Below are 25,166 nucleotides of genomic sequence, written 5' to 3'. Positions count from 1 at the left end.
CATCTGGCCCAAAATATCGATGATTTCACTTGGAGCTCAAACCCTGGCATTCAAATTAGGAATAGATTAGTAAACCCAAAATTCGCTCAGTTTGATCAGCAAAATGGTTTGTGTCATATGCCGAGAGCTTGAAGTTGGCACAAAATTGCAAAAATGCCATTTTCAATGAAAATATCCACAAATTCAGGTGGTTTTCCTTTCAGAAAGCATACAGCGCATGCGTCGAGCAATTTCATATTCAAGCATGATTTTCATCTTAAAATAATACACAAAATGTATCATTTTCATTTTGCTCGACAAATGTGCACATCTTTTCCTGAGCAATAATCTGTATGACATTGACAGTTTTCAGGCTTCTTTTGAGAAAAAAGCGGGAAATGTCTTATTCATGATGTCATAATGCTATCCATTTAGGAATATCATTCTGATTTTTTTAACATAGTATACCTGGCATATATTTTACTTTCCTAAAACGCTGATTTAGGTTAATTCCAGACACAATTTAAAGAGAGAAATTTTTTGGGCCTTTTTATGTATACAATCGTACCTAGTTCTTTAAAATTACAATTCACTTTACAGTGATGTTTAAGGAGGTTCTCTACATCGCCACAATGGCTGACTTCCTTTTAAAACATGGATGAAGCAATATTTGTATATTCATTTCAAAGACCATTGCCTAGCTGAGCAGCTCAGTAGGTTAGCACGTCTACTGCTAAAGTCCAGCGGGGATTTCACTTTTTTTTCAGATTGCTTTCTAATAAATCTCCATGTTTCGGCTAAATAAAGTAAATTGGTATGTTTTTGATTTCAAAATATTGTTGCACATACCCTCCACTTTTCATACCAATCAAATTTCTCTGGTGTCACATTCCTCCATTAAGAGGAAATCTATTTATACAACCAAGGAAATCAAATTAAGCGAACATTTTGTAATTTTGTAAAATATGTATCTGTTTAATTATCTTTTTTGTTGTTGCTTATTATAAGATTAATACGCCCCCCCCCCATCCTACGTACAGGAAATAGATGTTATAAGATATATATTTCATGGAAAAATAGATACAAATAGAAATAAATTTTCTTTAGAAGAGTTGTCTTTCTTTTGAAGTTATTCATGACTGCCATCTGATTTCGATATGATACTAAGCAAACGTTATGCTTCATGAAATGCTTATGAAGATAATCCATGAATTATGCACCTGTACTAATCTTCTCCAACCATTTCCTTTAAAACATTTCTTAAAAAAGAATAAAAGACATACAATTATACATGTTTATTCACTCAAATACACAAATGTACAGTTATATTAAATTTAAATGACGTACAAAATATCGCTTTCTGAAACTTTCTGTAGATTAAATATTTATCACATTCCTATTCTAAACGCACCATATCTACATGATCCATCACAGGCTTTAGTATTCTAACAAAGACTGAAAGTTCTCAGGGACGATTTGAGGACTTTTCCCGATATACGTATATGTTAATACACGTATGTATACAAGCAAGACACGGAATTAATTGACTCTATTTCTACATGGATTTTATAGCTTCCGGTATTCTAAAACTCACGGGTAAATCTTTTAAATAATAAAAATTGGCTCAGATTTAAAAAAGACACTGGATAACTTGGTTGCTATTAACCACTAACTTAACGGGAAACTACATCAAACACAAATATTGATCCGGGTACAGGTAGAATTTGGACGTGTTCGGGAATACTTCTTTTATTTTGCCAATGATCCTACTCCGTAACCGTGGGGTCCGAAATTCTTTGCGTAACAACCTGAAATTGCATTAAACACTGATACAATACATTTCTCTAAAAAAAAGTTCCATTCATAGAAATCCCTCTAGTTGTAAACTGATGTATCATAATGGTGTTAACAAAGAAAATTCAAATGTGAAAATTTGGATATGGATACACAGACCACTTTTACAGTAAATAATAGCCAAGACTTTACCTTTACAATAAATTTCAGTTTCATGTCTACTCAATGTGCTTGCATCCAAGGGCTTCCTGCATTCCCGGCAGTTACAGCACGACTTATGCCAAGCCTACAAAAAACAGAATTTGATTTCACCTCAAAATGAGCAGACATTACCTGGGAATACTATCTTCTTATGCGAACTAAATTTAAGAAAACCGCAAAGAGTGTAAACATATAAACATTGTTGTTTTTGTACTTTTAACTTTTAAGAAATTTTGATGGGGTTGTATCTGGAAACATACTACAGACAGTAAATGGCACATCTTTATAAGCTCACCAAAGTAATGGAGACAGATGTAAGATCACACATTCTTGTGATGCTAAACACAGTGCACATTCTTAATTTTCTTTTATGTATTGGGTGTTCTGTTCAATTAAACTTTCTATGTAATGTATCATAAAGAACAAAGATTTCTTATTAATGCACTGAATTTTGATTGATTGTACAAAGGAATTCGGCCATGAGGACCCCGCGTTAGGAAAACGTCATTTTCTGTTGTTACATTATAGGGACATGGGTAGGAACTGCAACTGTGATCCTCCACCGACTGCTCCATAATCACACACACAATCACAAATATCTTACGTCGTTAAGGCCTATGGCACGCTCAGCGTCGTACACGGTACGTAAACAGCGTGGACAATGCGGTCCTGGGCCAGATTTCTCACCAATTACAGCCTCAGTGGGACGATTGCTAGATTTAAAACATGAATTGCAACATGCATGATCAACTTTAGTGAAAACATAATGATAAAAGGTGTACTGCGATTCACACCAATGGACTATTAACGTTATTACATACGACATCTCGCTTTCTTTATTGCCGAACTGACTTCCGGTTTCCATGCTGAGTGCGCCTGCGCCACCTCCAAATCCGTATCCCTTAGGACCAAACTTCTTCCCGTGACAGCCTTTGCAGTAAACAAGACCCTCGTGTTCTGCCACTGTGGTACTGTCCAGGCCCTTGTTGCACAATCCTGGAGAATTAATGACATGTTGTAGGAGGTGGTATTGACAGTTATTCGCTACATGTACAAATCTGTGTACAAGAAAGTCCTCATACATTACTTAAGAAATAAACTTCATTTTTAAAAATACACGAGGGTATGATCTTGGACGCTACACGTCAGCATGCTTTGTGAAGCGTGTTCTATAAATAGTACGCCGGCGTGAAGCGTGTTATATAAATAGTACGCCGGCGTGAAGCGTCACAGTTCATACCCTCCTGTATTTTCAACAATGAAACTTACATCTAAAGGCTACTTTCATTTCTATTGGCATTCCCAGCGGTTAGAATAGACCTACATACATGTATACTATCTTAATCAACTTGAAGTAGTTCTGTATTTATTCGCGCAATGTTTACAACTGCAGCGCGTTCATAAGAAAACGCCTGTCATTACAATATGTACATAAACCAAATGCAGAAACATTGGAAATGTAAATATATAAAGCTAGTTATGAATGCTAGGTATCGGAATGTTTCACAAATGAATCCTTAGAAATCAAACTTCATTGGGTATGACGTATGCATATAACGTAATCCGTTATCTGTGGAAATGAATTCCATCTACGATGACTTCATTATACACACCGCATTTGAAGCATTGTTTGTGCCATTTCTTCCCTGCACCTATCCTTTCTTCCGCAGCATATACTGCCTGGTTACACTTTGGGCAGAAAGCTCTCTCTGGTGGTTTGAAAGGCATCTCGTGTGTAAGATCAGATACTTTGTTGGAATAGGTTAAACTGTGAATTAGGAAAACAATATTTAAGAACACACATTTTGTAAGTATACACGTGGGAAAGCAAGAATAAAATATTTTTAAAAATATTTGTCTTCCTTTATCATTACAATTCCATAGGCAAATACATACTATAGAGAACGGTAAAAGTTTTTTATATATATAAAAATTATACAATCCATATATATCTTCATCACACTGCAATGTTTTAAACTAATAACTAAAATGCTAATAAGATGCATCAACGGCGAAACTAAACAGCAACAACAATTTGTTTTCAGTTTGCATTAAAAACAAAATCAATCCAGTAGTTATTCTTAATTTTGAAAAATGTTAGATCCCCCACTATAGATCCAGTAGAAGCGTGTTATCAGTAACAAATACCGCCAACGGTCGTGCCAAATCTCCAGTACGTTCACCTACAAGTGTTTATACCCGAGGATAAGAATGCGGCAGTCCGACCATCGACTGCTGCATCAACATTATCCACGGGTTACATTTTACTTCATACAGACCCCCAGAAAACAATATTGATACTACACTGTATTTAATCATTCAGTAAGTTTGAAATGAATTTAGGAATACACATCTTATATAAGAAATACTCCATCTCTGGATAAATAGTAATTTGGACAGATAATCTCGGGTTTGTCTGTTTGATTTACTCACCAATCTGATCTGGCTTACGAGTGAAAATCTATCACGTCTGTTCGCTTTAATATAGGTACGCCATGCATTGCTTACACATGACTCATACATGCCTTCATGCTGAGGAGGCTTTTGTTTTTCTGATATACTTATATAATTACAGTCTAACTCGGTTATAACATTAAAAGATCTTTACGGTATTTTTAAAAAAATATCTCGCTGTGCTAGGGATTAGACGGTAGTGGATAAAGAGTGCGGCTTTAGATCATAACGAGATATGCAGTGATATATTAATTTACCAACATCTGGCTTTGATGCCCACTAATTATAGGTAAACAGGAAGACGAGATGCGATCTTCTGTTGAGGAAGTGATTTGCCTTGCGGGGGCGCATATTTGATATAAACACTTAAAGAACAGGGAGAGGATAGTACTGGACGGTCATTAACAGGTTAATTAACGTCACTAATAAGTTAATTAATCCAAATACAATTAACTGCCGATTTATCCGTCGCATCGATCATTTTTCTGTACTGATTACATCAATAAACACTAGCATTGAATAAAATACAATTAAAACTATCCAACGAAGTCCATCATAGCTCGGTCATGAGTTTATTTGTTTCATCATGGGGATGACTATTTGCTAGAAAAAAATTCCAAAAAATCCTTCCCTCGAGAAAACACTTGGGAAGAGGGAACACTTTTACAATAATAAGAGATATTAAATGTACTTATATGATGAAAAAGCTTTGAATCCGCAAGAAAAGATCTCTCCATGCAGGTTGTCTCAAAACAAAACAAAAAATATAAACTGAAATGTGATTATTATAAAGTCAAAAGTACAAGAAAGAAATTACCTTGGATCCGCTGTCTGAGCCGAAAATCTGCGAAAATGTTTTGCACACGGGTACTGGTTACGTCAAACTCAAAAGAAAATGGTTAAAAAGTATAGCAAGCCATTCCTTCCCAGAGGTTTTAATGTAGAAACTTAAGTAACACACATTAGACATTGATTCTAACCTAAAGGGTTATAATAGTAACGAAGCATGGCGTTCCTTAAACACAAATGAAGGGCCATTTTACTGAGAGAAAAAAAGTTCATTTGATGCCATGGCCCATATAAAAATTAAATCGAACTTTTCATAAGACCAACCCATGGTTCAAAAGTGACCATCGAAGTCAAATATCTTGACCCATGACCCAAAATTGAATTTCTGACATAATTTTATAATCTTTTAAGATTCAGATCCCGGACGCTGGCCCCTCGCACGTTATTACTGAGAAATCAAATATTCTATTTCAGGTAACACATGTCATCTTTTATGGCCCCTTGACCCCTAATGGCACTTGACCCCGTGAGACTGTGGCAATCCTGGACTAGCTTTTATTTCTTATGGTTCCAAAGTTATAGCGATGGTAAAAAGAGAGACAAACAGACAGACAGACACAAGGACTGAAAGACAGATTTTTAAAAAAAAACTACGCTTCCCGATTATTGATACCGAGGGCATGAAAATGTTCAACTAAATAAGGTTCTGCAAGATACAACATATCAAGTTGGAAGTTTATAAACACTAATTACGATTTAGAACACAGTAGAAGCCATTATCTGTTATAAAGTAATATTTTCTGTGTGCACGTCTTTATTTGAGTGAAATATTTCCGAAGAGACGTTAAATTTAATGTAGAGACACATTTAAATCCATGGTATGGACATGCGCAAATGCATTGTGGGTTATTACGCAACGCTGTGGCACACTCCTAAGGTTTTAACATTTAAAACGGCGGAGTATAGTCAAGTTCATTGTAATATATAAAATCTGACTATCTCTTCTCATTGTATTGCCTTACAACTTATCAACTTGGGATTCGAGCTCTGAGCCTCAGTCAAAACTCGACCGGTCTACAGACATACTTTACTTATCAATGAAACTGATTGAAGACATAGAAAATATCTATATTGTGTGTTTATATTATTGGAATATCAAACGAGTTGAAATTAAAAGACGGTTCTTTACATACTTATTTTGACTATGGATTACTCCGTATGCCTGATCAAGATAGAGGGCTAATGACATGTGTGACCGGTCGAAAGGGGATGCTTACTCCTCCCTGGCACCTGATCCCACTTCTGGTATGTCCAGGGGACCGTGTCCGTCATGTTCTCATTTTTTTTAATTGTTTACAGAGTTTATGAGATAGATCACTGGTCATTGTCTTTGTCTTTCTCATGGAATGTGCATTGTATATTTGCTAATCTGCTGAGCGAATACATATTTCAGTAAGTTGGATAGAGAGAATATGAAAGTACAATATCATACAAGCACCCTACTTATCTCATAAAATAATTAAGGTAAGGTGTGGTGAATGACATTTTACCTCATTAATCAATCAAATTAACAGCATGTGTTATTATTCACAATTACGAAAAACGTCCTAGAATTACAGGATGACTTTTGATGTAAAAATATCATAATTTGTAATATCCATTAAGTTTGACGAAAAAGTTTTCACCTGCTTGTAATCAGATAGGTTTAGGGCACTAAACTAAATAGATTTAAAAAATGGATATACCAAAGTGATGCACAACAAACAAGACCGACAAGAGGTTATAGGGTACATTTTAATTAGGCTACCAGTTCTCTTTAACTAACTGCAGTAAAATATGAATGTATAAATTAATACCAAGAAATTTACAATTAATCATATCTAAGCATTACATAGGAATATATTAATAAACATATGGTATAACTAGGACTAGATGAACGTGAAAAATATTTCCGATGTGTTCATAATAAACACATTTTCCATTTTTACTGTAATCGCGCTCCATACCTTACAATCAGATATACATACAAGGCAATGTATGCACACGGCACCCTGAAATTTGCGAATGTTAACGTTGTTGAGAGAAACTGCGATTTCTCGTAAAACGTTTCATTGACAACTTATAAACACATTACTAAAACACAAATAGATAGAATAGTATACACACGAACAAATCAGCTACTTCAGAAATGATTAGTATATCAGATTTAAATTTGAGAAATATCTTAAGCTCGTGCCTGTAGTCGTTCTTGGAATTCTAATACCGCGAAACAGAATCAATGCGAAAATAGTACTAGAAAGGTGGTGTGGCATGTTTGAAGTGCTCTGGATTTTTTACCCTTTAGACATGAACGTGTGGATAAATACAGTAAATAAAAATAAGATGTTTTCCCAGTGACAAATCATGATAAATGTTGCACTAATGCTGCGGTACCGTTCAGTACAGTGATGGCGACTCTTCACAACATTACGGTCATGTAACACGAAGAATGATCAACAGTAATATTTATCTTCGAGATTGGTCGAATTTTTTTAAGAATTAATTTTTAAGAGGAATCGACCAAATATGGCTCCTTCGTTGATTTCTCTAATTCTTGAAAACTATTTTCTTTATAAACGACTACATCATTGCACATGCAAGGATATAAAATATTTCGTGCCGATAAGGAGACTGGTCACTAATTTATCTAGTACTATCATCAGCGTTTAATTTCTGAAAAGTGTAATCTTAATTAACATGCAGTTTCAAAATCTCCGAGTATCTTAAAAGTATTTTTCACAAAATCTGCGAGCTGAAATTTTATCATTCATTGCAAAAATTTAAAAAAAAAGAAGAAATATATAAAAAAGAAAGAAAAGACATGTATTAAATTTCCTATGCTGATAGCATGTCAATCATATATGATGCATACCGATTAGAATATGACGTATGTCGAGAATTTAAACTATCCATGTAGAAACCCACCTTTGCACTTTTGGCAGAGTATAAAATTCGGGCCGCCAAACAAACAAAGACGGGATTGCCGTTACGTTGAAATACAAGATTATTTTTGTGCACATACCGTATATCAGGTATAAAATATGAGAGAGAGAGAGAGAGAGAGAGAGAGAGAGAGAGAGAGAGAGAGGAGTTTTAAGAAAACAGCTGATGGACAGGCAGGGATTTTAGCCCTTGAGTGTGTGTGTGGGCAAAACATTGTAATGTGAGTATAATCTGTGTTTTTTGACAAACTTGTTAATTGGAAGTGTGTTTGGAGGGCATGTAAGAAGAATGTCGGAGGGGGATAGGCGCAGACTGTCATCTGATGGACAAACTCCAAAAACCCCTAGTAAAATGTTCAAAATGACGGATGTGAGTGACAAAGATTTTGAGACGAAAATAATAGACCAAATGACTTTAATAGCAGACGCGGTGAGCAGCCTTCAAAAGGGTCAGAAAGAAATATGTTCGTCGATTGATAGCAAATTGGATAAATTTCGTAACGATTTTATGGCAAGTATTGATGACAAATTTAAAGCAATGAAATCAGATTTTGAACTTGGAAGGCACCAGGGACAAACTGACTCGCTGTCACGGTCTGTTGATACTCTTATAGAAAGAATACAAAGGGTTGAAAATCTAGAACGTCCTGACTGGGAGTCGGAACCAGCTGATAGCACAAAGAAAAACAACTCGAACACACTCAGTGACCCAGAACGCACGATAATAGCCAGTAACATTATACAAAACCAAGACGAGGATATCCTTGAGATAGCTGAGGATCTTGTAAGACACCTATGTGATTCTGTAAATGTAGTTGCGGCGACACGATTAAAGAGCAGGGGTTCAGGGAAACCAGGTCTGGTTAAAATCAGGTTTTCATCAGTTGAGGAGAAAATTGATGTACTTCGAAAGAAACATGATTTACTTGATATCCCAACGTATAAATCCGTTTTCTTGAGATCCTCAAAATCACACACAGAAAGGTTAACCTCCAATGGACGAATCGTGAAAAAAACAACGCATGGTCTACAACAACTTCACTAAAACAACGCATGGTCTACAACAAAATGACCATCTCACTTCACTGATCAGAATCGCGAGAACCATCTATAGGAACTTTCCGGGCCAATTGACATTATAAAATTAGGTCATTTAAACGTCTGCGGTTGGACGAACGAAAATGGGGAACTCAGAAATAAAATTATAAGTGCACTCAATTGTGATATTATATCAATCAGTGAAACACATTTACAAGTCGGGAATGTAATTGACATCCCAGGTTACAAATGGTTTGGTTTTAATAGAAGAGATATCCACGTGAAAGCACCGAAACCTTCGGGTGGCGTTGGAGTGGTAATAAGAGAATGGTTAATAGAATATTTTGAAATCACAGTAATTGACAAAGTATTTAACGGTATCCTTGGAATAAAATTGAAAATACTGGATTTAACTAAATTGACAATTCTTTTTTTTAAAAAACACAAGTATTTAATTAATATGAATGTGAAGTCTTTTAATGTTACTTAAAGTAGCATTAAAAGACATAATTTTCATATTATTGAATATTATCCAGATTCAATAATTAAAATCAACAGAAGTACAATATGTATTTTAGCAACAAATATGATTACATGTAGGTACCGGTAATGTAATGATGTAGTATGACTTGCAAATGAAAATACATGTCGGTATCATTATGCGGCGCCATAGTTTGTATACAAAAGATAGAGGGATACTTGTTGAAATTTGTCACAAATGAAACAGATATAACCTTTTTAGTTTTCCTTTTATGATCAACACTTCTAATTCAAAACTTTACAGACATGTTACAAGTTATTATCTTATACTGCAATGTTGTAAAATATAAAACTTCAATTTTGAAAGGGGGGGGGGCAGCCAAAGGAGATGATGACTTATTTAATTTATAACTAAAAAGACTTGACAAGCAAATATTAATAATCAAACTAATATTGTTTTGTCTAATTATTAGGGGGACCAGTGGATTCTTATTACTTCATCACTTTCTTTTCGATGCTGGGGTGGGGGAGATTCAGCAACCGTCCTTTGGAACACGTCTTCACTTCTTGTCTTCAAACTTACAATCACTACCACTATTTTAAAAAAAAAAAGGGGGGGGGGGGTCATTCCAATAAATACTGATTGAAAAAGCGGGGACAGCCCTACCTCCTGGTTCTACGTGCCTGACTTGCGAGGGAGTATCCTCACCAGCTATAAACTACGTCTTAACGGTACAGCTGTAGGTTTACAATTTATAAAATACGATCAGGGATGATGAGGGATGCCCTATACTATTTGAAACACAAACATTCAATTCATCTGTTGTTGATGACGTAATTGTTTTGTTTTTGTTTTTTATTTCAGGAATTAAGTATTCTCGCTATATAATAAACAGATAAACATCATATTATTAAGAAACACTCACATCAGCCCATTGTGGTTTCAAGAGTTGAGGGTTGGGGCATTTTGAACTCCCGTAACTCCGGGACTTTGAACAAACGAAGAGGTACATATCTAGGCCTGGCATGCATCACTTTTAAGTCGAATCTTTGCCCCTGCAAAGCCAGTCGCCTTCTAATTCTCAGGATCTCGGTCTGCTGAAGTTCTGAAAGTGTTCCGAACACAACCGACTAATATACCCGGTATGTAGCATCAAACTTGTGTATGATCCATGCCATCCTCCGAGCGCACAGGCACTTGTTTCTGTAAAACACTTACGACCTCTGTATACTAATAACAACACAAGGTACCTAACTTCAAATGACACAGAATGACACCCCCTGAGAATGTCGGCCTGTTGAGCTTCCAGGGAATATGCTATGTAAATGTACTTACTACCGTTCTCTTGTACAATCATTCAACTAAAAAACCATGTATGGCATGACTGCATTTATTGCCTATTATCTCCGAAAACTTCAACAAATCATGGGTCTACAGCTCGATTTTCCTTTTTATACCACGAAGCGCTATGTACTGATACCGTACAGAATGAAAATTGTATATTCGTTGTGTTCAAAAATAAAGTCTCATTGTTTTATTATCACAATAAATTGATACGATGTTTATTACCAAAAAATCTTGAATATATTGCTTTGTTAACAAAATAAAAATTTTGAATTGAAGACGCTGTACGCTATTTTCAGTTACTCAAAAAAAAAAACCAAACTGTTCGTACGTTTCGGGAATTTACATGTCGTCAGAAGATAGAAGCGAAGACTTCCCGAGTGGAAATTTAAAAATATTTTCGTGTCGGAATCATTTCTGATGAAGATAATAATGAAATTATGACTTATTGTAAATACAACTTCGTTAACTAGTATGAGAAATATTTCTGCCAATTGCATGTTTCATGAAAATCTATGGAAAATCAAAGAAAATACAGATAAAAGATTATTTGGAAGTATGCAAAAATAGAGCAAGGAAAGTTTTTTAGTGATGTGTTATTGACTTTGTGGTATGTATTGATGTGACAAGTAAATGTTGTTACATTGAAGTTTTATGAAACCCACCATAAGTACCAAGAACGCTGCAGGCACAAATCAATGTTTTTCGGAGGTGACTGGCCAACCTTTTTAATTGACAATGAACATAATTTAACTGTAATTTTCATGCATGCAAATGAAGATATATTGCGAGAATGCCCCCTCCACTATTTTTGATAGTACTATGTAGTAGTGAATGAAAAGATATTAATGCATGTAAGCTTGAAAGTTATAAATTGAAGCCCTGGAGCAAAGAATGACACCCCCTCCCTCCCAGCCTGAGGGAAAAAAATTGAGACATCAATGATGAACACTATAACAACACCCACACCCACCCATGCACACACTAATTAAGGTTCTGAAGATCTTTATCATGACTATTATATTTTTATCATTGCCTGTCAGGAAATTTAAACAAGCCATGTGCAACTTCCAACTTCTCCGGCGAACCCCCCCCCCCCCCCCCCCCCGCATCCCTAATTTTACGGATCTGTGCCGATATGGAAAAATTCACAGGCATCTGAAGTATGGACACCACTACCCCCTCCCCCCTTTCTGAATTTTTGGGGCGGCGATTATTTCTCCGAAATGTGTGGATTCCATTCTAATTTCGATTTATGTAATCGTGAACATGCTTTTTGTAAGCCTTATACTGTTTATAATAAGTATATTTTATTATACCAGTCCAATAGAAGGCCAATCTCTAAAGCTTGTGAAAAGCGTGAAACGACTAAATCAGTCGAAATTGGGATGAGAGAGACAAGGAATCCACACATTTTGGAGGAATGTTACCGCAAAAAATAAAAAAAAAATCAGAAGGGGGAGGGGGGGTCTTATAGTTGTATAGGCCTATAGATCAGGTGTCTGTGGAAAAAATATGGGGGGATGGAGTCCCCTTTATTTTTTGTAGCATTTCCCCCCTAATTTTAGTAACTAAATTATAGAGAATAAGATCAATTGTGGTTAATGGTCACCATTAAAATCATCCTTTTGCCTGTTATTTTTAATTCATCTCTGACGCTCTATCTTTCTATAAATAACTCTAAAGAATTCCAAACGTAAATTTAGAAGAGCGTGCTAGCCAGTCAAAATCGCCCACGTATTCTGCGCGGTATCAGTACATAGCACTTCGTGGTATAAAACGGAAAATCGAGATGTAGACCCATGTTTTGTTGCAGTTTTCGGTGATTAGTGGCAATGAATGCACTCATGTCATACATGGTTTTTAAGTTGAATGATTGTACAATACAACGGTAGTAAATACATTTGCATCGCATATTCCCTGGAAGCTCAAAAGGCCGACATTCTCAGGGGGTGCCATTCTGTGTCATTTGAAGCTAGGTACCTTGTGTTATTATTAGTATAGAGGTCATAAGTCATTTACAGAAACAAGTGCCTGTGTCCGATCTGCATCCTTTCAGGAACTAAAATGATTAAATCGGCACCCTTTCTTCTGAATATTGGTGGAACCGTATGCCGCACAGTACACCATAGTCCATTAATTGATGAGTAAATACACAGATAATGCAGTAAAAGCAGTTTCATAGATAAATTAATAGGATTATCACCTAAATCGCCACCAGCTTACTACGTGCTTTCTCATTCTGGGACAATTGTTGCATATGACGTCACAGTAATATGGCGCGTAAATCTCCGATCGAAATATGCATATTGATGTATTTGAATTTCAACTCGCAATATCTCTGTCAATATGCTCACAACAATTTTTATTGTATTTAATATCCTTTTCAACTATAGTATAAAGAATATTTTTCATAAAATTATGCAAGTTCTAAAATTACGGGACAAGTCCTTTAAAGTCAGATATGGATGTATTATGCATGCTAATTTCAAATTATCCTCGCCAGGTTGCAAAGTATTTGTATTCTTCATTAATGCGTAGACTGTCAGTTGTTTTCAAAATTTAAGAATGTAAATTATGTGTATATGTATCAACGTCTACATACATAGGGTTTTATACTTTTCCCATTATCTCCTAAAACACACTGATGTACTGCAGGTATTTACTTACAACATGTATGTGTGTTTTCATGTTTGTTTTTCCTTTATTTCTTAACGCTGCGCTTCTTTTTTCTTTTTCTTTCTTTGTGCATTGCATTTAAGTTTTGTGTTTAAAGTGGCATATGGGCCCGATGAGCCGGGTGTTTGATTTATTTTTACATTGTCTGTTAACATAATTTACTGAAAAACAAATTGAATAAAACAGAATTTGTAGCTAAGATTCTGTTAATATAGCTTTACGCCCCCTTCCGATTGTTTTACTTATATTTAGACGTCATCAGCTGTAGGGGAAGTGACGCGACTGTTGAAATATGAACAGCGCTTACTGTCGTATCAGTGATGGTTCTTTGTCGTGCTAGATCACACCGTGACTTTGTAATGACGCTTTTATTGACAATTTTGATAAAGGAAAATAGACTTGGCGCATTGGGCCGTAGTCATGGCAGTAGTTAAATCAACTTGTCATCTCTATATAATATTAGAATCGACGCCATTGGTACCAAACTTTTCAAGTTCCATAGGTATGGTTTAATTTTTCATTATTTTCCAATATTTTCCTTTTAAACATGTATATATATGTTACCTATAGGGAGAGCTCCGCTCTCACGGCCCTTTGGGCCGTGAGAGGGCTTCGCCCTCTATCAATGGAGAATTACAACGACATGTCCGGATCAACCTCAGATAGGAATAAATGAAAATGATTAGGTATTTTGGGATTTATAAAAATATCTAGCCTGTTAGAAACAAAATTCGACATCCATATTTTTTCTTATTAAAAAGGGACAATACTCTAATAATTTATTTTTCCCCAGGCCGAAGAATTTACAGAATTAAAAAAAAATCGACTAAACCGTGGAAAAGTAGAATTAAGTAGGTATTTTAATAGGGCAATACAGCATCTAAATACACGCCCACAAACTTCTCCTATATTCTTCAAGTCGTTTTAAATTATTAAGATTCCTCTTCCGAACTGCAACAGGTTTAGGGAAAATCACGGCAGAAAAAGCAACATGTTTATTAGTTTCCGTTGGTCACCCAGTTTTTATCAACATAACAGTTTTTACACTTCAGAAAATAATTATACTGCAAACATGTAACACTATTTTTAATTCCTGGATATAGAAGCACAACTTATGCGTAAAAGCAGTTTCAATAGGAAGGCTTTCAAAGGGTTTTAGGAAGAAAAACCTCTGTTTCACGAATAATTGCCCAATGTAAAACACCTTTCAGATTCAGCGCACAAAGAAATATGACCAGATTGAAGGCAATTGGAAAAATAATATACACACGCCAAAGAAGAGCAATAAGTCGTAATTTATTAATTATAGTGACTTCGGTTTAAAATGGCAGTAACACAAAGTAGCACGCATGGTACATGTACATAACAGTCCAGGAAGCACCGCGTGTGGAGTAAAATGAGTTATACATGTATTATGTATACACCGAAAAGAGCCCATTGAAACTTACAATGGGGAATGCCTTGATGAGTATGACTTTGTATAGACATTATGAAACCTTGTAAGGGTAATTGGATAACAAGTTGATACAACCTCTATCTAAGTAAAACTATAATTGACATACGTGTAGGTCTATACTTATAAAGAATGTTTCTCGGAGTTCAGTATTTTTCCAAAATAATAAACTTCGTCTTCAACGTCCTATGAGGCACAAAAATTACATATTCTTTAGTGCAAAGCTTCACCCTGGTGGCTTCTAGTTTCTTTCCTTCGTAGTAAAATTCTATATCCATATTTTACAAACATTGACCTATGGTTTTGGTAACATTTTAGAAATATGTTTTTCTGGACATCTAAAATTAACATAGGTTCATTATTTTGGTTTTGGAACTGAGTTCACCCAAATCTGTGTATAATGATATAGAGTATTAATATCAAGAGCAGAGCGATTTAGGAAATACTGCTTCAAACCTAGATATGCTGAAAAAATTCCTTGATTTCTGAACACCGGTTACATGTATTTGCACAACTGTTATAATTCAAAGCAAAAACAAGTCTAGTCATACCTAGCCTGTAGATGGTCCAATGATAACAGTCTATTCTAAAACCGGATGTTTATCTATCTGCGGTACTAGCTTGGTATCCAACCTACGTCACCGATACTCATTCACTGGACACGTAATCAAGAACAGGTATAACGTATGAGTAAAATAGTTTGGATCCAAGATCTTTGTTATTATGGATAGTGGAAATAACTTTTTCTAATGCCCATCCAGCTCCTTTCGCGAAGATTTCTTTGATTATGGAGTGAAGTTTCAACTGTGAATGTGACACTCAAATATTTATGTAGTTCTAACATATTTCTACCAATACAAAAAACAAAATCAGTTTTCTTTATTATATTATTTCTAAAGTGAACACAATTAGATTTAGCAGTATTTTCCAGCGCTCAATCATCGATGCATTTTATCCAACATGCTTTGAAATTCATCAGGGGTATTTGCTAACGGAGCTGAATCATCTGCCTATGGCTACTTCTCTCTGCCCATTGTGCACACACACACACACACACACACACACACACACACACACACACACACACACACACACACACACACATATATATATATATATAAGAGCACGATAACCTAACAACACCCCACCCTACTTTCTTAAAGTGTCGGATCTAAGTAGATACAAGGCCAGTAAAGAAATTTATAAAAGCATTGAAAAGGCCACGACACTGTTGATCATTGGTTGTTGATGATCATAACCCAACATGGGCCGATGCAGAAAGAGCACAGAATAATCCTGGATGAAAGGTGAAGATAACGAACAGTGATTAATCTCATAACTCCTATAAGCAAGACAAAATAGATAACTGGGCAAACACGGACCCCTGGACACACCAAAGGTGGGATCTGGCGCCTAGGAGGAGTAAGCATCCCCTGTCGACCAGTCACACCCGCCGTGATCACTATATCCTGGATGCATCGTTTGAGATCATTCCGTCCAGGTGGAATGAAAAATTTGAATGATTTCAAGCGCATGAATCTAGGATAAATCATTAGTTTAATCAGTTTCCACAGCCTAATCGCCAATATTCACCCGCGACAAGATATCTTCTATTGTATGATTAATAGAAATACAATTCGTTTCCCTCGTTGCAAGGCTCTGACCTTGAATTCCTTAATTTAGCCATAATGAGGATTCCCAAAATTGCGACTATTATTTGACCTTCAATACTTCCAGATCATGTTAGAACATTATTAGAAATCATTACAATCATGAATTTACATAGTTCTCTCTCTCTCTTTCATATTTTGGTATCGACGTTGCGGCTTTAATTCTTTTTACAAGGGGGGGGGGGTGATAATAAGAAAAAAATGTATTGAATATCATTTATGATAAAACATTATTCTAAATACACATAAGTACGGATTCGCATAGCTCTTTATGATGCGATATTAGAATTTCAAGATTGCATCTTTAATTTGTTTGACCATGAAAAATATATTAGCTTGAAAAATGATACAGCATCTTTTCCTTAGACTTCTTTCCCACTCACCTTATGGATTGTTGATTTTAATGCAAGATTTTTGTGTCTATTGATTGATTTTGTTGTTTAAACGTGTTCTTGAGACAATCATATTATTTTTCGTTTTCGGCACTGTTTACCATATCCGAATCAACAATGGTACGGACTACCAAATATTGTTTTAAACTTAATCACTCCAAATCATTAACTTCCCAGAACATTTCATTTCACAATCATATTGTTTTGGAAGTTTTCCCCTCTAAATCTGCCCGATTTCTATACTTTTGAAAAATAATTCTATGTTCATCCCGACCCGACGATGGTACAAACTCTCGCCATCGTCAGTAAACACGCTTAGGTGGCAGGGGACAGTTTCTTTGGTTTTGAAACATGTGGATAGGGGGTATACACCAAAGTCAGATTATGACAGACTAATGAAAAATCACATTTCCCTTTTATGTCAATACTTGTATTTCATATTAGTGTAGTTAATAAATTATGACCCTAAATTACATGTAATTTATAAATACTGGTGCACAAAACATGCTCCGAGCAGGTTCCCCCTTTTTGCTTTGATTTTCCCTCATTTGGGCTAATCCGCACACCCCCCCCCCCCACCATCACAGTACCAAACATGGGGATTTAGACACTGTGCACAATCAAGAACCCTATCTGCCCTTCTCAAAAATCTACCTCTCATATGGGGCCATCCACCTTCCCTCACAGCTACAGACCTTTTGCTAGAACCTGCATGTTTTCACCGGAATTTCTTCAGCAACTGACCACGTGTCTTAGTTTCGTATTTGCACCCATCTATATGCTAGGAATCATGGTGACACCTACATGTTGTATATCAACATTTTTATTAAGCACTCAGCTACATTTGATATGCATCCTAAAATTATTGTATACATTTTTACACATGTAATATCACTTCAAATATGGGGTATTTCCATTTTTTGAAAAAGTTGACCGGGCCTATAGTGCGAAACTGTCCCCTGCTACCTTACAACGAAACCATTTTTCTCATTCAAACAATAGTGTATCATTCTTGTTAACAATGTAGATTATTGATACTTGTTTTTTCGTGGTGTGTGATATTTGTTGATATAATATATGTCTCTTGATAAAGACGCGGGTTGCGTCGAAAATTTGAGTTTTAAATAATCAACAGTGTCGTGGTCTTTTCAGTGTTTATATTAATCTCGGTTGAGATTCTGCTTGGTTGAATATTTGGACTGACGCCTTCACCGAATCTCGAAGCAGTCCTTCATAATTCATGTCTGGAAATTTACTTTCAGCTTCGACCGGTTCTAGCAATTAATGTGCACTTAGGTGACACTGCTGTTCACTTCAAATCAGTTAGTTGACTATTAAACCAAATCTGTATCACTATTAATGCTGTATTACTTACCGTCTAAGTATGTAAATTACATAAAATAAACCATCACTAATTTTCCCGTTCAAATGAAGACTTCTATGGTGAAATATTTTATCTCCCAAAATTGAAGAGTTTCTATAGTTTGTTTTTTTAAATTAGCGAAATGCAAGTAGGTATGTAGAGATACAATGTATCAGTAAATAGATAAAGTAGACTATAGGAACTCTTCAATTCCAGGAGATAAAATATTGTGCCGTGGAAGTCTTCATTTGAACGGAAAATTTAGTGCCTATTTTCATTTTGGGATTTTTATACCTAGACGGCAAGCAATACAAAATAGTGATAGAGTTTGATAGTCAAATAACTTATTTGAAGCGAACAACTTTGCCACCTAAGTGCACATTATTTGCTAGAACTGGCCGAAGCTGAGAGTAAATTTCCAGACATGAATTATGAAGGATTGCTCCGAGATTCGGTGAAGGCGTCAGTCCAAATATTCAGCCAAGCCGAATCTCAACCGAGTTCCAACAACAACCGGTACCTAAAAGTGTCGGATCCACAGCATGGATACAAGGTCAAATACAAACAAATTATACAAAGCATTAAAATGACCAACGACACGAACAACCAGATTGTCAAATTTTCCGAACCACCCATCCCTTCTTCAGGACAGACGAAAAGAATTACATAATGTGGCCAATATTAACAGAGAATAATAACAAAAACTACATATAAATACATTTAGCACTACAACTGCATTAATCTACAAAGGTATTTACAACGCAGACTACATGTTTTTTGGTTTTTAGGCTTGCCAATCAATATTAAAAGCGGAGCGAATTAGGACATGCCTTATTCGTCCAAAGAGCTGATCCAAAATGTTCGAAGTGATAAAAATAGACTTAAATAATCTCAAGTGGAACGAGTTAACCACATTATGTTGACAAATAGTAAAGCTAACTCGTACCCAGAGAGATTCTATTTTTAACTACGCATTAGGAATAAATAATTTATAAAAGATAATATTAATAAAAAAAATAATATTAATAAAAAAACTAATAATAAAAATCAAATATGTAAATGAATGAACACTATAAAAATAAAGTATAAAATAAGAAATGAACTAAAATTTGAAAGAAAAATAATATAGATAACAAGTTTGAATAAGTAAACAAAGTGGACCAACTCCAAACAAAAACAAATAAGCAGCCTAGGAAATTGAATCAACACCAGACATTCCCGTACTGATCATGTCTAGGGTAGACATGTAAAAAACATAGAATCACGGAAACTGATAAATGGGTTTTACATGTAAGCAATCGGTTATGAATCTCAAAGTAATTAAAGGGGGGGGGGTCTGATTGTAAACAGAATTGAAAAGAAAGAAAAAATGTGTTCAAAAATGGTCATAGTACCACTGTTAGGGACATGATCAGACGAGTAGGTCTAGATGAAGCTTAAAATCTAGTAAGGGTTTAGCTCGTATTCATCCTGGTGAAGTCAGTAGGTCTGTTGATACCATGCGGTTCGAATGATTTCAACCTGTGCATCCAGAATTTCTCCTGCTTTCTTTCGGTATCTGACCAACTTGGATTATGATCATTAACCACTACTGTCATGTCCTCCCATCGGTGGTTATTGCCATTGAAATGTGTTGCTACTGGCAAATCTTTATTGGTTCTGATAGAGGACCGGTAGTTGTTGACCTGTCTGCGAGGGTCTGTTGTTTCTCCTATGTACTGCTTCTGGTAGACATCGCAACTGATGAGATAGATGCAGTTATATATGCAGATAATTACAGTACAGATTACAGTACATCTTGTATACCATTCCTGGATGTTTCTGTTATCAAAAAGGAGGATAAAATAATTACAGATATTTTTTACAAACACACGGACACTCACCAGTATTTACACTTTTCGTCCTCGCATCCAAGACACACAAAACGTGCCATACCTTACAACCTCGCCAGAAGAATATGTACCATCGTTAGCGAAGAACCTACCAGAGAACAACGTTTAGGGGAATTAAATAGTTATTTACAAAAACAGAATTATCCAACCAAACTTATAAACGACGGAATCAAGAAAGCCAGAGAACTCAATAGAGAAAATAGAGAAAATCTTATCAATAAATCCAAAATCAATCCCACAACAAATTCACACATTTTACCGTTTGTTACAACATACAACCCAAGGAACTCTAATGTTACACCTATCGTTCGGCAACTCAACGACCTACTAAAAACAGATGAAAAAATGGGGAAAATTATGAAGAAATATACTTTTATCAACAGCAAGAGACAACCGAAAAATCTTAGGAGACTGTTATGTAAATCTAATTTTCAGGAAAAGTCCAACAAAAATTTTTTCACCGTTACCAAATGTGACGATCGGCGATGCGGAACGTGCCCATACTTAAGGGAAGGAAGTTCGTTCGAATTTAACAACAAGGAATTTACGGTAAATTCAGATATGACGTGCTCCACCAAAAATTTAATTTATGTTATAACATGTGCTGGCTGTGGAAAACATTATATCGGTGAAACTGGAACTACTCTGCGAACTCGTATACGAGTTCATAAACAACACATTTCAGCACCCGAATACAGAAAAATTAAAGTTAGTGAACATATAGATGTGTGTGGCCACGGACAATTCAGTGTATTTCCGTTTTATAAACTGTATACAGAAAATACTATTTCCCGACGAGAAAAAGAAAGACACTTTATTAAGACTTTAAAACCGGCTCTCAATAGCTTACTGTAAAATATGTTTACTGTTATTATCTATGACGTCATAATATGCTTAACGTAAAATCCTTTTCCCTTCATTCGTTTATGACGTCGTTATGTACGTGAAATGTTAGGACGCCTTTATGACGTCAAACCATTTCAAAACTATTTTTAAAATGTAACGCCTGAGGATTATAAAATGAAAGCGCTTGCGTTAAATTTTTAACTTTGTGTACTGTTTATTCTATTTCTTTTAATATTTTATACCGGACACTGTGATTTTTTTTAAAAACACAATTTGGATATATATATATATATATATATATATATATATATATATATATAATATATATATATATATATATATATATATATATATATATATATATATCCCCCCATTGGGAAGATGTTGTATATTTAAACCAGTACCAGGAACAATAACCAGTTGGGGAAAAAATTGAAAGGATATGAACTGATGTCATATTTAATCTAGCATCTGAACTTTCCCTCGTATATCTGCACTACGTATACCCGACTTCGATTTGGTCATACAACATTTCATAAAATATCCGATTTTGCCACATTTCGTACAGTTCTGATCTCTTGCGGGACATGACAAATCCTTTGCAAATTGTCCTTGTTTTCCACACTGGAAACACTTTTTATCATGTTTATCAGTTTTCAGTCTCACTTTTGTATTTTGGCTTAGCTCCAGCTCCATGACTTCTGTTCATTGACGGTGTTGTGTCTGAATCCATGTTTCGCTTGAGCTTCCGTCATTTCTACTGTAGACGCAATAATTTGCAACTGTGCGACGTTAAATCTTTTCCTCTCTCTAGCAGGTTCGCACAAATTCTATAAGAATGGCATTTTTCAATAAATTCATCCCGAATTTGTTCGTCAACATTAGCAAAGTCACAGAACAGTTGCTTGTTTTTTCAGTCTTATAATAAACTGCTCCACAGTTTCCTTGTGAGTTTGTGTAATTTTCCGGAACACGTATCGTTCATACGGCACATTTACTTTGTTCTCGAAATTCTTGTTCAACGTTTTTACCGGCACTGTGTAACCATGTTCACTATTCTACAGTTATTGACTGGGTTCGAGGACAACAGCTGTTTTGTTTGACCCGAGAACGGGTCTGTTGCCCGAAGCCGTAGTTGAACCGATCCGTTCGAGGGTCAAACAAAACAGCTGTTGTTCGAGGACCCAGTTAATAACTGTTTTGTTATACACCGAAGGTTCAAGTGAGCTTTTCTGATCAAAATTTGTCCGTTGTCTGTCGTCGTTGTTGTAAACTTTTCACAATTTTATTTTCTTCTCCAGAACCACTGGGCCAATTTCAACCAAACTTGGCCAACAGCATCCTTAGGTGAAGGGCTTTCAAGTTTGTTCAAATGAATGACCATGTCTCTTTCAAAGGGGAGATAATCACAAAAATGCAAAAATAGGGTGGGGTCATTTAAAAATCTTCTTCTCAGGAACCACTGGGCCAGAAGAGCTGAAATTTACCTGAAAGCTTCCTGACATATTGCAGATTCAAGTTTGTTCAAATCATGGCCCCCGGGGGTAGGATGGGGCCACAAGGGGGATCAAAGTTTTACATACAAATATATAGGGAAATCTTTCAAAATCTTCTTCTTAAGAACCACTGAGCCAGAAAAGCTGAGATTTACATGAAAGCTTCCTGATATAATGCAGATTCAAGTTTGTTCAAATCATGGGCCCCGGGGGTTGGATGGGGCCACAATAGGGGATCAAAGTTTTACATACAAATATATAGGAAAATCTTTCAAAATCTTCTTCTTAAGAACCACTGAGCCAGAAAAGCTGATTTTTACATGAAAACTTTCTGACATAGTGCAGATTCAAGTTTGTTCAAATCATGGCCCCGGGGGTAGGATGGAGCCACAAGGGGGATCAAAGTTTTACATACAAATATATAGTTAAAATCTTCTTCTCAATAACCACTGAGTCAGAAAAGCTGATATTTACAAGAAAACTTTCTGACATAGTGCAGATTCAAGTTTGTTCAAACCATGGTCCCCGGGGGTAGGATGGGGCCACAAGTGGGGGGGGGGTGTTCAAAGTTTTACATACAAATATAGGGAAAATCTTTAAAAATCTTCTTCTCAAGAACCATTGGGCCAAAGAAGTTGACATTTACATGAAAGCTTTCTGACGTAGTGTAGATTCAAGTTTACAAAAATCGTGGCCTCCAGGGGTAGTTGGGGCCATAATAGGGACTACGGTTTTACATGCAAATATATATGGAAAGTCTTCAGATATGGGCCAAGGTGACTCAGGTGAGCGATGTGGCCCATGGGCCTCTTGTTTAAGTTGTTTTTACTAGGTGCACATGGTTTGTTGACATTAAACAAGACAGTGTGATTGTGTACATTTATCACCGATTCCACTAGTTTAAAAGAAAACATACTTAATATCCTAAATGATAATTATATTTTTCGTGTATCTGCTCTACTTTTCATCTAATAAATTCCGTATTTCATCATCAGTCAAATCAATGAACCTCGCCATTACGTAAACAAATCAGCAGACCAAGAAGCATGTGACTTGCATTTAACAGCTTTAACACGAATAAAATAGAAATTTAAGTAAACTTCATCTTATACAATTGATTCTAGAAAATGAACAATTGTTTTAAGTTCTTACTGTCCCTACTTTGAAGAATCAATTGAATTTCATCTTCCGTTGCTGTCACAAAATATGCATCCGCCATTTCGGCATGAAAAGATAACTCGAGTTAGCGCCATATGACGTCATCGGTCAACCTTCTTTTTTTAACAGTCGATTTTAACAGTTCCCGGTCCAACAGTCGCCAGAACAGTCGAAATGTTGGACTTTTTTTGAAAGGAGTTATATAGGAACTGTTTTATAGGGGTATAACGACAACTTCTGTTAACGTGAAGTAAATGTCTTGTACGTCTGGTCCAGCACAATGTCACAACAATGCTTTCAGCTGCTCTGGGTCACTTACCCCCTTTCCAGTTGCGAAAAGTTCAAAATTCCTTTGCCACCTTGTCCATGCCTGATTTAACTGCGATGGTTCTGCATTGGGGTCGAACTTTCCCACTCCTCTGGAAATGTGTATCACCACTGTTCCTGTGTATTTTTCATCGCTCGTCGCCAATGGAAGAATTACACCGTAGAACACTTCATTGTTTATTTAACATGCCGCACACATGCACACTTCACAATATGGCACCTACACGCAAAAACTAACTTAAAATCTACCGGATGTATAAAGAGCAGTAACTCTTTACTTTACTATAAAGCAATGTTTAAACAAATAGTTATTTCCCTTTACATTATCATTCACAATACACTCCAAAGTAGACCTACGCTTAGCGTTCAGGGTCGTAGCATTGAGGGTTCTCTATCGTGCAAACGGCTGTCGCGACACGGGACCTCCGTTTTTAAGTTTATATCCGAAAGACCCGCGATTCTCACTTCTAAATGACGAGGGTTTGGCAAAGTAGCAATCACTACCTAATTTAATCTCCTAGGTTTGACGTAACCATGGCACGAGCTATGATTTTTCCGAAATCTGTGTTGATTCTTACTTGTAGGGAATTTCTCTTTGAAAAATGTATTGCCTTTCTCTTATTTTCAACCTACCTGTAGACGTCTAATAAGTAATCGGGTTTACATGGCTCTGTCCAATAAGTTGACAATTACTGTCCATTATTTTTAAGAACGGACAGTATCTGTCCTTTATTAAAAATAATGGACAGCAATTGTCAACTTATTGGACATCTACAGGTAACCTTTTAACTTCAAGTGGACTTTCTTCGATATAAAAGCCTAAAAATTA

At 35.8% G+C, this 25,166-nt stretch overlaps 1 protein-coding gene across 6 annotated transcripts; it reads right to left on the bottom strand.

The window, feature by feature from the left end:
- Positions 1 to 1,259: 1,259 nt before the first annotated feature.
- Positions 1,260 to 24,547, bottom strand: LOC125645792 (muscle LIM protein 1-like). 6 transcript variants are annotated; one of them, XM_056141491.1, is made up of 7 exons: positions 24,330 to 24,547; positions 5,246 to 5,312; positions 3,588 to 3,742; positions 2,796 to 2,970; positions 2,579 to 2,687; positions 1,966 to 2,059; positions 1,260 to 1,787 (listed from the first exon to the last, which is right to left on the bottom strand). In XM_056141491.1, exons 3-7 carry the CDS (start codon positions 3,700 to 3,702, stop codon positions 1,729 to 1,731), a joined length of 552 nt encoding a protein of 183 aa, XP_055997466.1. In that variant the 5' UTR covers positions 3,703 to 3,742; positions 5,246 to 5,312; positions 24,330 to 24,547; the 3' UTR covers positions 1,260 to 1,728. The 6 variants fall into 6 exon arrangements, with proteins under 6 accessions (XP_055997466.1, XP_048727579.1, XP_048727578.1 ...); XM_048871622.2 differs by lacking the exons at positions 5,246 to 5,312; positions 24,330 to 24,547 and adding an exon at positions 4,408 to 4,503; XM_048871621.2 differs by lacking the exons at positions 5,246 to 5,312; positions 24,330 to 24,547 and adding an exon at positions 4,123 to 4,408.
- Between the last annotated feature and the right edge of the window lie 619 nt (positions 24,548 to 25,166).

Source organism: Ostrea edulis, chromosome 6, assembly GCF_947568905.1.
Source record: "Ostrea edulis chromosome 6, xbOstEdul1.1, whole genome shotgun sequence".
NCBI lineage: Eukaryota > Metazoa > Mollusca > Bivalvia > Ostreida > Ostreidae > Ostrea > Ostrea edulis.
Note: the sequence above shows the minus strand (reverse complement) of the source record. Positions and strands in the feature narration are given on the sequence as shown.